Consider the following 13,374-nt stretch of genomic DNA (forward strand, 5'->3'; position numbering starts at 1 on the left):
ACCTCTTCCAAATTAGACAACAATTAGTGCAGATTAGACAGCCACGGGGGAATATTACAACTCCCTGAAAGATATTTCAGTACAGGAAAGCCCCTGTGCTATTCAGCAGAGCTTAGTGTCTTAATAGAATGAAAGGAGCAATTTCACTACCTGAGAGATCCAATCGTAAGAGTTGAGGAAGCACTGACTTGAGCAAGAACTAACAGCAATGCTGCATAGGAAGGGTACAGGGTCAAGTGAGACTCAGCGTTCAGTTTTAAAGATTCTCTGTCCCATAGTGGTAAAGCTGCAGTGATTCATACAAGAGAACAAATGCTGCTGGTGGTGAAACGATTCAAACTAGCCATTTCTAAGCATTTTCTATAGTTGTATGGTTGGCCACAATCTCGTCAATAAATAACGTCACAAACACATTAGATAAGCTGCTGCCTCTGATCTCTATGACAAAAAGAATGTAACTTTTTACACTTTTGTGTGTCCCTGGCAAGCATCTTGGCCTTCCAGTGTGCCTGGAAGTACTGATCTTACAAAGGAGGCTGATTTTTATGACTGCTAACTAGTTGAATAAGCATCTGACAGTGCAACAGTCCACAGTGTGATTGTCTTGATGCAGATATATACCAGAATCTTGGATGCTGGTAGCTATCTAGCCTGGCAGTTTGAGCATCCACAGAAGATTCTGGTACATGGAATCTGAATCCCACCATTTTCAGAATTCAGTTAACATCTGTTTGAGTTTCTACATGTCAGAAACTGTATATTTGCACATGATACTCAAATACATTTGTGCATGAAATAGTCAAACCAATAAATTTTTTTTAAAAATAAGAAATATGAACTGCATAAAGTGCAATGAGAGAAAGATGAGAGTTTAGAAAACATATCTTTGGATAGAAACAAACTCACTTTAATACAGGAATAGAGGATGTCTGAAAGATATTGATAACTTTCTGCTAAACTGATGGAAAATTTGTGCAGCACTGGCACTCAAATATGTTATGCTTTTTGTACAAGGAGCTCAGTAAAAAGTTCACAGGTAAATGTGGACTGGGTCTGAAAAATCTGCAGGGATGAAATGGATATACCCAAACATATAAGAAAGGCCACTGTACACTAGCACTACTGCTGCTTAGTGGCTTCATTTTTGTGTTCCTTTCATTCCCCACAGAATGCTCTGAGGACAGTGTCTGGCCCAGAGTAAAAAGGAACATTGCCACCTATGTTCCTGGCTGAACAGATAGAGATGAAGACATGACCTCAAGAGACTGCCCCCTCTGTTTGGGTGTTTTTTGTTGGTGGTTGTGTGTTTTGTGTTGTGTTGTTGGTTTGGGTATTTTTTTTGTGTGTGTGTGTGTGTGTGTTTGTTTTTTTTTTTTTAAAAAAGAAAAATGTCTGGGAAACTGCTCCAAATCAGAGAAGGAACATGAAGGGACCTTCCTCAAATAGATTGAATCTGTTCTTCAGCTTTCCAAATCATGGAATAATGCAATAAGTACGCTGGCACATTCCTTTCAACAATGCGTTGGCAGCAGTTAATCCTCTTTGTATTCAAGAGCCTGGTACAGCTCTGCACATTGGAACACTTTATTAAAGACGCTCTTTGCCAGGAAAATGCAGTGTTCCTCTAGCCAATAATGTTATAAGCTTTCAAAACATTAGTTTTCAAATTTGGATGGAAAGGTTACTTTTCAGATATGAGTATTCAGAAGGAGCTGTTATCTCATAATATGCCCATCTACAGCAATTCCAATAATGGAGGGGCCCTTCTTCCTATCAGATGAACTACTAAATTGAAAGGTATTTCAGTACATTCTCAAACAAATTAAAAACTTTTTCAGTAAATATATATTTTTTGAAATAATTTCCTCATGGGATTTTTTCTTCCTAAATTTTGCTAGGGCATATATGGGCAATCATGTTAATTGAAAGGACAGAGGTAACTGTTAGCAGCAGTATGTTCCTGAATGTAGGTAGCAAATCGTCATTGCATGTTGTCAAGTTTGTTGTTAAGATTTTATGTGTACTTGAAGTATGCTGAAATTTCACTATGGCTCTGTTATCTCTTCCCGATTCATGTCCGTGTTTATTTTTTTAGCTACATTTACATTTTGACTCAAATTAAACTGTAAGTTTAAAATAGGCTTACAGTATTTGGTACTATAAGCTGTAACCAGAATACATCTACACTATAGTAATAATGTCATGATTTTGTTCAGTCTAGTTGTAAATACCTTTGTGATCAAACATCAACATTTCTGATAGCTAATGGGAAACATAAAGAATGCCACCCTTCAAATATATGTCCTACTATTACATTTAAATATATTGTTTATTCATTAGTTTCTTGTAACTTTTACCACTTTTCTTCTCTGTTACATACAACATGAAAAGTAAAATTCTTTCTTCAATAACATTTAGTGCAGCTATACATATGTGTGATGGAGGTAATGAAACCTTCATATGTAGTGTGTCTTTGGGTGTGAGATGCTGCAAATCCACTCAGGTTTAAATTGAAATATCTAAAGTAAAATACCATGTGTAGAATTAATAGTTTGCTACTACTGAATTAAAAATCTTACTCTGGTTTGAGTTAACCTTTGCATTCCAAATTAACCATAATACCAATGGAGCTTATTTCCCTCAATATTCTGTTCAAGATGCTAAAATGTCACCAGTCCCCTGCCTTCCTTCCCAGGCAGTTGGTCAGTTCAAGAAACTGAGCTGCTGCATATTTTTTAAAAAAAAAAAAAAAAAAAAAAACCAAAAAAAAAAACCAACCCCAAAACTACAACAAAAACCAAACTCAATACCTACAATAAATCTTTTCAAATTCTCATCATTTTCTGTTTTCAATGAGATCTAAAAATAGTTAATGTTTTGTATCTTCATGTCTCTATAAGACAAATATTTTTTTTACAGAAAAGTTTCACATAGTCTTAAGTTGTTGGCAGCAAACTTGCTATACTCAAAGTTATTCTGTTTAAAATGGCTTGTACTAACCAGTGATCTTACATTCTGTAATAATTCAAATGGTTACCCTCAGCTACATCTAGTTTGTTGTACTGGCAACTACAGTGGTCCTCTAGGTTCTTGAGTTTTTTTGTGTCAGAATTTTTGTTGATTTTTTTACATTTCTTTAAACATATGATGATTTATGGAAACTTTCATTTGTTAAGACAACTTTAGATGACCTTCCTGAACCCAGTATCTTCTCCCCTAAATGACCTGCAAGGTACATTAGTTTGCAATATTTTTTTGAAGTCATTCAGGCCTTAGGCCAGTGGCAGTAGTGTGTTCTAGTAATAAAGTTTCAAGAGATTCCAATGAAATGACTATTAAGATATTTCACCCCATTTAATTTAGGGGGATTTCACTTAAAGATCCTCAGCTTTAATAATTCTTGATATATAAGGAAAAAGATTTTTTTTTTTCCCCCCACGCAAGTATGAGCCAAACCCATCTGAAGCAAAAAAGAATTTTCCAGATTCTATCTATTTTTTTAATAGTGCTGTTAAAAGACAGACATGTGTGATTCCTTTGGGAAAACATATAGAATTGAAGAAGCAAAATCTAGGAAGCAATTACTGGACAAGTCTGCTTTTTTATAGTATGTCTGGCATGTAGTGGCACCTTTGCTAAGTCATATGGCCATGGGCATTCTAATCCTTCCTGGAATATTCAGATCTGACAGTTGAAAAGATTTATCACAAAGAAATGTCTTGAACTCATCCCTTAGCTTAGGTTTCTGATTTTTGATAATACAGTTATATAAATTAGCTTTGTCAGTTATCTCCAGTGGCTTCCCTGAGACTGTCAGGCTTATGTAGTTATCTAACCAGGGTGTCTTGTGCTCAGAAAATCATCGGTTTTCATTTTTACTTTTAATATCACCTAATAATTGGAATATAACACCATTATGGATTTGCAGTTTGTCTCTGAATCCCATTGTCTTACTTTACAAGACCATGTAGTTTATACCAGGGGATGCTTAGGGTGAGACTGAGGCACTCTGTTCAAGAATAGTTTCACTTACAATGACTGTGAGGCATTTGCCACCTCCTCCCATTGCAGTCTGCATAAATTATGCCTTGTGCATAAATTACCCTCGTCTGCTCTGCTTTAATACGTGCAGTCATAAGTGATGAAACATTGGTGCAAACAACCTTCACAGATCTGGGTATTCCTGCTCATCTCACTATAAAACATCTTTTTCAAATGCTTGTTATTTCAAAACAGAGTATCACTTTCAATGGTGATTCTACTGCTTTTGTTCTTTCTCTATCTTTCCCTGCATTAAGAGGTGAGGAGAACAAGGTAGTGTAGGGGACCTGCAGTGGTAAGAGAAGATGAGAAAGACATAGTGCAAGCTACACTATCTCTTTTTTGGTTGTCTGAGCAATTTATGCAAGGTCATGGGAGCTTTTAGATAGAAGCTGAACTGCTGAGGAGCAAGAAGCTGTGATCAAGCCTGTCATCTTCTGACCCCTGAATACATCAACCTCACTTCTTGGATGCAGGAAAGAATTGTGATTTTTAAAATGCTGCCCCTTTTATTTAAGTTGAATAATAAAAGAACAAGAGCAGATATGAGGGTATCTACAGTCAGACTGAATTGAGGCTTTGTGAGAAAAATTTCATGTTCTGAATGCAGCCTCTGTTCAAAAACTGGCTTCTGCTGCTGCTGTTTCAGATGGTTTCAGCAGGACGGCTAAGGCCCTAGCATTAGTGAGATCTGTGCAGTTCATCATTCATGTAGATGTGCACAAATTTTCAAGTGAGGAAGTTGCCAGCCTCTCTTAAATACATTTGTCAAGCCTCCAGGGGCCATTCCTGTTGCTGGGGTTTGTCCTGTAGCAGGTTTTGTCATGAAGTTCATGCCTACACGATACAGCAGTGTGTTGCAGAGGTTCCAGGCTGTCTGAACTAGCTAGCTCATGTACCAAAGCAGCACAGCTATATCCATGGTGTATGTGTTACAGGCAAGCAACTACTTGTAATACTTAGCCCTGGCAGAGTGCTGTGTTAGCATGGTTCTACAGCATATAGTAGCCAAATAAGCTTACAAATTTCTCCGTAGCATTGATTTGCGTTACAGCAGGCATCTTACACATGTGCTCACCTCCCCATTTTGGAAAAGAAATGCTACTTATATTTAGGTGCACATATGCATAAATATCATCTAAGTAGCCAGGAAAAAAAATTGGTTTGACTGAAGCATAAGGAAATTTGTTCATTATTATTTTTCAGTGAAAATAAAGCTAAATAAAAAGTTTCCATTCACAATTTGCAATGCTACAGGCTTGGGGAAGAGTGGCTGGAAAGCTGCCTGGCAGAGAAGGACCTGGGGGTGCTGGTTGACAGCCAACTGAATATGAGCCCAGGTGGCCAAGAAGGCCAACAGCATCCTGGCTTGTATCAGGAACAGTGTGGCCAGCAGGAGCAGCGAAATGATCATGCCCCTGTACTCAGAACTGGTGAGGCCACACCTTGAGTGCTGTGTTCAGTTTTGGGCCCCTCACTACAAGAGGGACATTTTGGTGCTGAAGAGTGTCCAGAGAAGGGCAACAAAGCTGTGAAGGGTCTGGAGAGCAGGTCCTATGAGGAGAGGTTGAGGGAACTGGGGTTGTTTTAGCCTGGAGAAGAGGAGGCTGAGGGGAGACCTTATTGCTCTCTACAACTACCTGAAAGGAGGATGTAGTGATGTGGGTTTTTCTCAAAACCAAAAGAGAAGCATACCAGAGATGGAGAAGTGGAGGATTATCCATTGAGAGCTACAAGAGCATTTCCAGAGTGTGCAGCGATGCAGTTAGAAAAGCAAAAGCCCAGATTGAATTTAAACTGGCTGCAGACTCAAAAATCACAAGAAAGGGTTCTTCAGGTACCATAAGCAGAAACAGAAGGAAAACATAGGCCCACTGTTAAACAGAAAAGGCAAGTCAGTCACCAACGATGCTGAAAAGGCAAAGGTTCTCTACACTTTCTTCTCCTCTGTCTTTACCAACACTGTTGGGTCCCATGCTTTGGGAACAAAATTGCCGGTTGATCCAAACACCGACCCACCATCAGTGAAGGAAGAGTTAGTATGTGAGTTATTACAGGAGCTTGACCCCTACAAATCAGTGGGCCCTGTTGACATCTACCTGAGGGTGTTGAGAGAGCTGGTTGTCATTGCGATGCCCCTCCATAATCTTCAAGAAGTCAAGTTGAACGGGGGATGTCCCAGAGGATTGGAGGAAGGCAAATATTACCCCTACCTACAAGAAGGGCTCAAGGGAGGATCCAGGTAATTACAGGCCATTCAGTGTTACTTCAATCCCTGGGAAAGTTATGGAATGAATCCTCCTGGGGCCATCACAAGTCAAATGAGGCATGTGGTTGGGAAAAGCCAACATGGCTTCACTAAAGGTAGATCGTGCTTGACAAACCTGGTGGCCTTCTATGACAAAGTGACCTGCTAGGCTGACACGGGGCGAACATTGGACGTGGTCTACCTGGACTGTTCCAAAGCTTTTGCTATGGTTCCCCTTGGCCTCCTCCTGGAGATGTTGACGTTTTATGGCCTAGATGAGTGGTCTGTGCAGTGGGTGGGGAACTGGCTGACAGGCCACACCCAAAGGGTGGGGGTAAATAGCTCTTTTTCAAACTGGCAACTAGTGGAGTCCCCCAGGGATCGATACTGGGCCCAATGTTATTCAACATCTTCATAAGTGATCTGGACAATGGCATCAAGTGTAGCCTGATGAAGTTTGCTGATGACACCAAGTTGAGTGGGGAAGTAGATGCTCCAGAAGGGAGAGCTGCTCTGCAGGGAGATCTGGATAGGCTGGAGGAGTGGGCCAGCAAGAACCTTATGAAGTTCAACAAGGAAAAGTGTAAGATCATGCAGCAGGGAAAACATCATCCAGGAGTGCAGCACAGACTGGGATCCACCTGGCTGGAGAGCAGCTCTGTGGAAAGGGACCTGGGGGTCCTGGTGGACAGAAAGCTCAACATGAGCTAACAGTGTGCTGCTGCAGCAGCCAAAAAGGCCAACAGGATGCTGGGTTGCATCAAAAAGGGCATTGCCAGCAGAGAGAAAGGAGTCATTATCCCACTCTACTCAGCACTTGTCAGGCCACACCTGGAGTACTGTGCACAGTTCTGGTTCCCGCTCTACAAAAAGGATGTGGACAGGCTGGAAGGGATCCAGAGAAGAGCCACCAAGATGATCAAAGGACTGGGAAGCCTACCATATTAGGATAGGCTGGGAGAACTGGGTTTGTTCAGCCTTGAGAAAAGGAGGCTCAGAGGGGATCTCATCACCATGTACCAGTACTTAAGGGGTAGCTACAAAGAAGATGGAGACTCCCTTTTTACGAGGAGTCCCATGGAGAGGACAAGGGGGAATGGACACAAGTTGTTCTTGGGGAGATTCTGATTAGGCGCCAGAGGGAAATTTTTCACATTGAGAACAATGAACCATTGGAATAATCTCCCCAGGGAAGTGGCTGACTCCACCACATTGGACTCATCTTGGATTGGATTCATTTGGGCCATCTTGTTTAGACTCTGCTCTTACCTAGAAAGGTTGGTGATCCTTGAGATCCCTTCCTGCCTGTGATTCTGTGATTGGGTGTTGGTCTCTTCTCCCAAATTACTAGTGATAGAATGAGAGAAAATGGCTTCAAGCTGTGTAAGGGGACGGTTAGATTGGGTATTAGGAAAAATTTCTTCACTGAAAGAGTGGTCAGACACTGGAATAAATTGCCCAGAGAGGTGGTGGATTCACTATCCCTGGAGGTATTTAAAAGATGTGTAGACATGGCACTTCAGGGCATGGTTTAGGAGACATGGTGGTATTGGGTTGATGGTTGGACTTGATGATCCTAGAGGTCTTTCCCAACCTTAATGATTATATGATTCTATGAACTATTGTGGCTCAAACACATTTTATTTCTTTTTTTTAATTGTATATTCTCTTTGTTTAGTTTTCTTTTTCATCTTAAAAAGAATAGTTAATTTTAAATGTAGTATGCTACTTGAAAATAAAAATTAGAACCTTTCTAAGAAAACAACAGTTAAAATTCTTTAGGCTGCCCATGCTTGTCTTACGAGTTTCTCTCCCTTAATCTGATTCTGAAGTTAAAACTGAACTTGGATCAATCTCTTACCAGCCTGCATCTTTATTAAGTACACTAATATTTACTTCTCAGAAACAACAGCAAACCCCCTAAAAAATGAATTGCAGCAAGAAGCTGTAAATTATAAGTAACACACAGTTATCTGTCATTGCAGAAAGGTTGGATATGTATAGTCTCACAACACTGTGTGATTTCCATATTGCTCATATATACTGTGTAGATGTGCTGACCATACATTATGCTATGTGGAAATGCTGAAAATATACCGCTTTCTTTTCATAGGTTTGCTAAAGGTCAGAGTGTTTACAACAATGTTTTCTTCACATTAGCAGCTGCATTTGTCAAAGCTGTTCCTCCTTAATCTTGGCTGAGCAGAAATCTTATTGGTGGACTAAGAGGTTGATCTAGTGGGTTCTGCATGGAAACACTGGTGCCCAAACGAGGAACGTTAAGATATGTATTAGCTAGTTCTTTCCTATGTCAGTAACTTAGAGTTTGACGTTTTTTTAGTCCATTTATAAAATGTTTTTGGTTAACTAGAAACCTCTTAGTACCTGCAGTCAAAATAGGTCTTTTTGTAAATACCTGTTCTTTGTGTTGTCATCAGGTTTCTGTGGTGGGCTGTTCACTCTTAACATGTCTTTCAACATGGTTACACACTCATTGGCCTTTTATTGCCTAGGCCCTGTTAAATCATATTGTACCACTTTTTGTCTTAGTTCTCATGCAAGTAAATACCCTAATGTTCAAGGTGAGCTAAGAATTCAAGGATTTCTTTTGTGTTTTGAATGAGAATTTGTAAACAGGGTGGATGTCATCCTAAGTCAAATTCCATATGATATCATCAGTCAAAATTGCTTAGAACTTGAATTTTAAGTGTCTACTTCATCAGCCTTTCTCTATAATTATGGTTCAGTGATGTTATTTTCAATGCTAGACTGTAGATATAGATATGTGCTTCCCCTTCTTGATGAAAGTATATCCTTCATTAAAAGCTACCTGTTTGTGGTTTGTTTTTTTTTTTAATGCATTTTGATGACAATTCTTTAGGTTCTTTGCAGGTTTTAGCTTGCTGAAGGTGTTCTATGCTAGGTCACTTATCTCCCTAACTAGAGGATGTCAGAGCTTTGCAGAATAAAGCTAGTTACTGGATGAAGAAATGTGCAAGAGGAAATGTGGAAGAGATGTCAGTAATTTTACATTTAAGCACATAACATTTTCTATTGCAAACAGGTTGTCTAACCTTCTCCCCCACCCTGCCCTCTTATTTTTTTAAAGTGTAAAGATTTTTTACCTCTGTATTAATTGGAAAACAAGAAGACAAACTTCAGGTTTTAGAGTTTTGGCATTTTTTTGTGATTTTTCTTTAACCTGTTAAATTTTGTCCTGCCTTAACTAAGCAATAAACTTGTAACACATACGTTGTAATTTGCCATACCCCAGGGCTGCAGCAGGAACAGCAACTGCAGCTCTTGAAATGTGTGAAAGACTGAATAGGTTCTGCAGCATCTGTATGGCCATCTGAAAGGCATGGTGATAGTTAGATCTTTTCATTTTCCCACCATATCACCAGCTGTTGATGACTCCATCCTCCATCATTAGAGGCAGGTGAAGGAACTTCCCTTCATCCTCAACCAGCTGCTGATGAAAGCAGAAAGAACCAGATCAGATTCCTCCCCAGGTAGCCTCAGTGCTTATTTAATTTAGACATGGCCTTGAATTACATGATCATACTGTATGTTCTCTGAATTGATCATCTTTACCACTGGCTGAATCAAAGGCAAAAGGAAGAATTATGTCACAGGATAATTGGAGATTGGACTTTTTAAAACTTAATACTCAACTTTTAACCTAAATATATTTTATGGTAGTTAATTATATTATCTAACTATATGCACATTAATTATAGATATAATACAGTGATTATTATTACAGGGCTTTTAACTATATCAGAGTAACCTATGAAATTCAGTTTACTTGTTTTCATTCACAATGACTCTGGGAGAGAGGATAGTATAAGTCTAGGGTCTCTGAGGTTGTATAGGTAACATGTAATACAGATTTCAGAGAAAACTTTGTTCAGGATGATTTATGTAAGGTTGAATGTTAGAAATTTTTATGTGAATATGTATATGCATATACAGGTGTGCAAATATATATATATATGGAAACACATGGAATGAGCCATGAAGAGTGCCTATACAGACTTGATTAAGCCAAAAAAGGCAAGAATGACTGAAATAAATTATTCTGTGTATATAATGGGTAAATCACTATTTGCTTGGTTTTAAGTTGTTTAAAAATTATGAGGTATTTCCAAATCTCTGAATATGTGGAATTTAAATCCATATCAACTTCTGACCTCACATACCAGTTAAGTCATACTTTTATTTTTCTGGAAAATTGAGATTCCTGAAAAAAAGTCTTTTAGTTGTCTATAGAGTTTCAGGCTTCAAAACAATTGAAAAATCTTAAGAGAATTCATGAAACTGTTGAGCGTTATAGGAATAAATTTTTGCTCTTGCTTTTAACATCTTCATCCATACAACCAGGAGTACCCATGTTTTATTTATGGGCTGGTAAATAATTTACATTTTGTTTAATCTGAGTGTTTATTTAAAGTAAAAATGAAAGGGCATAAAAGGACTGTGCATCTCCCAGATTAAGAGCATCATTCTTATACAAAAAAATTATTGTGTATAAAGTGCTAGCCCAGATTTCTGGAAACTAGCATTGAGGCCTGGTTCTGAAGGTTTCCTGTGTGAATGCTAGTAATTAACTTGATTTTTCTGTTCCCAAATTCTTGGTTAAAAAAAACAAACAAACACCAAAACCCCACAACAAGAACACCCAACCAAAAAAATGCAGAACAAACCAACCCACTACTCTTCGGTCTCTCTTTATCTTGCTTACTAAGTTAGTAAATACTTTGGCCCCAGACTGTGAGCTGTGTTCCTAAAGCATATGAGGATTTATGTTTTTAGAACTGAGTGGCTAGTATTTCAAATACACTATTTTCAGACAGTAAATGCAATACATATTTTTGCTGACTACTTTTCCAAAAAAAGTTTTTTAAAAAATATTAATATTTTAAAGTTGGCATTTCCTAAATAAAACATCTCTGTAAAATGTTGTGATATTTGACAGTTTTGACATAAATCTTTTAAATTTATAGTTTCAATTACAAAGGGATATTTATGAAAATAAATGCTACAAGGTAAAAATAAAGGTTAGAACATTTTTTTCCTGGAAAAAACAGTAAAATTGGAAAAAATTTTATTATTTAAGTGTTTTGTCTTGGGCTTATACATGTCAGTTATTAATTTGAAGAAATATGGGGGTTTTTTTCTTTGACTTTTACTTTATACAAAACCTATTTTTAAATATTTTTTTAATTTTTCCACTGACCTGGAAAAACTAAACATTCTGTTCATTTTTAACCAGATGTAAATTCCACTGAGAATATTCTACTTTTTTCCTTCTGTCTTTTCTATCTTAGAATGGTGCATTTTCACTAGTCAGTAATTAAGAGTCTCCTTGGTTGAAGTTGATTTGGTTTTAGCCCAGTGTTTTATATGTAATGTCGTTATGCCTCACTATTATTACCTTCTTTCTTTTTTTTTTTTCTTTTTTTTACTTTTTTTTTTTGTTTGAAGACGAAGAGTACTAGCTATATCTGACGGAATTGAACATATTGGGAATATTCGCTGGGAACTTGCACTGTGCCTCCTTGCTGCTTGGACTATCTGCTATTTTTGCATCTGGAAAGGAACAAAGTCTACTGGAAAGGTGAGGTTAAAATTCTGTGCATCAGCTATATTATGACTGTCTTGTCTGCAAACCTGTTGTTGTCACTTACATTTATTTAAATCAGAATGGTAGAATTTCATATGCGTCTTGCATTGCTCTAAATAACTATACTTGGGGGTATATAAATTGTAATACTAGGTCATTAAGAATCAGTTATACCTTGCATTATTTTGTTCCTCTTGGTTTTCATGATTTGCTTCTTCCATAACTTTGTTAGAGGGGGGCTGGTTGTTTTTGTTTTGGTTTAGTTTAGTTAATTTAGAAGACTACACTACTGGCTAATATTTGAACCCTGAAATCAATACTGGGTTATGTTGATTTCTGTGCATGAGGTATCCAAAGTTTGAATTTTGTCCCAAAATGACAGGAGTTTAAGCTCTTAGTGACACAAGTAAATTGCACACGTAAGCAGAGAGAGTTTAGAAATATAAGAAACCTGCAACAAATGCAAATGCAAACAGAACTCCAAAAGCAGAAATAATGAAAAAATTCAGAGATAAAGATGGACATAGAGAGGAGAAAAAGAAAAATATCTAGTACTCTTGTAACTTCTTGAGTGCCATTCCATACAGGGCATGCAACAGAAACGCACTGCTTCATAGCCTAAGCGAGTCATGGGATGATGGAGAGGTTGCCCCTGGAGTAGTTGCAGATGTAGTTCTGAGTAGAATATATGATTAATATCAACTAATGAGAGAGAGGAAAAGAGCCATAGTGTGGGGTGGGGTGTGTGTATGTCTAAAAAAAAGCACCAGTTTCTCATGTTGGAACCAAAGAATACAAGGAAAAAAGTTGATGGATTAAAACATATTTTGCATTTATTTTTCAATTGTTTATTACTTAGTTTGGAAGTGTGGTTGGAGTTTGTTTTATTTCTGATTTAGTAGCCTACATTTATAAATTAAATCTTTGAAATGTAGTATAGTTTTTGGGTTTGGTTGGTTTGTTGTGGGTTTTTTTTGGTGGTTTGTTTTTTTTAATTTAGTCTATGTCAGAGTAAAATTTTTCATCTTTCTCAACCACACACATCCTTCTTTGTATCAAAATTTTGGCTGAAGCTATTTGCTGAATTCTGTCTGTATTTGCCAACTGTGTCAGTCAACCTGGTACTGTGTTTTTCATCTAAGTCTTTGTGCACACAGATTTATGCAGCCCTACTTCTATCAAGTCACTGCAGGAAAAATGCTAAGGCTGTCTAGGGATACATATAAGCATGCATAATTTGGAAGGAAGAGGGGGAAAAAAACCTAGAGAGAAAAATATGGAGAAGCAAAGGTGATATAAGGGAATGAGAAAATAAATGTCTGTGTCTTTTGAAGCATGGACTTCAGGGAGGTACAGAAGTGGCTTAGAGTTGTCTGAGGAGCTACAGCTGGCAGTGGAGAAATGAAAATGAGCAAAACTAATTTTCTTTTTTCCATCAGAAAGGGTGTCTGAAGATAGA

At 37.8% G+C, this 13,374-nt stretch overlaps 1 protein-coding gene across 1 annotated transcript in view; it reads left to right on the forward strand.

Moving 5' to 3' along the window:
* SLC6A11 (solute carrier family 6 member 11) overlaps positions 1–13,374 on the forward strand; it is a 112,696-nt gene that overhangs the window by 18,673 nt on the left and 80,649 nt on the right. Inside the window, exon 6 of the mRNA XM_064454236.1 lies at positions 11,777–11,909. Coding sequence (XP_064310306.1) covers positions 11,777–11,909 — 133 coding nt within the window. The remainder of the gene's footprint in view (positions 1–11,776; positions 11,910–13,374) is intronic.

Source organism: Phalacrocorax carbo, chromosome 6 (genome assembly GCF_963921805.1).
Source record: "Phalacrocorax carbo chromosome 6, bPhaCar2.1, whole genome shotgun sequence".
In the NCBI taxonomy this organism is placed as follows: Eukaryota; Metazoa; Chordata; class Aves; order Suliformes; family Phalacrocoracidae; genus Phalacrocorax; species Phalacrocorax carbo.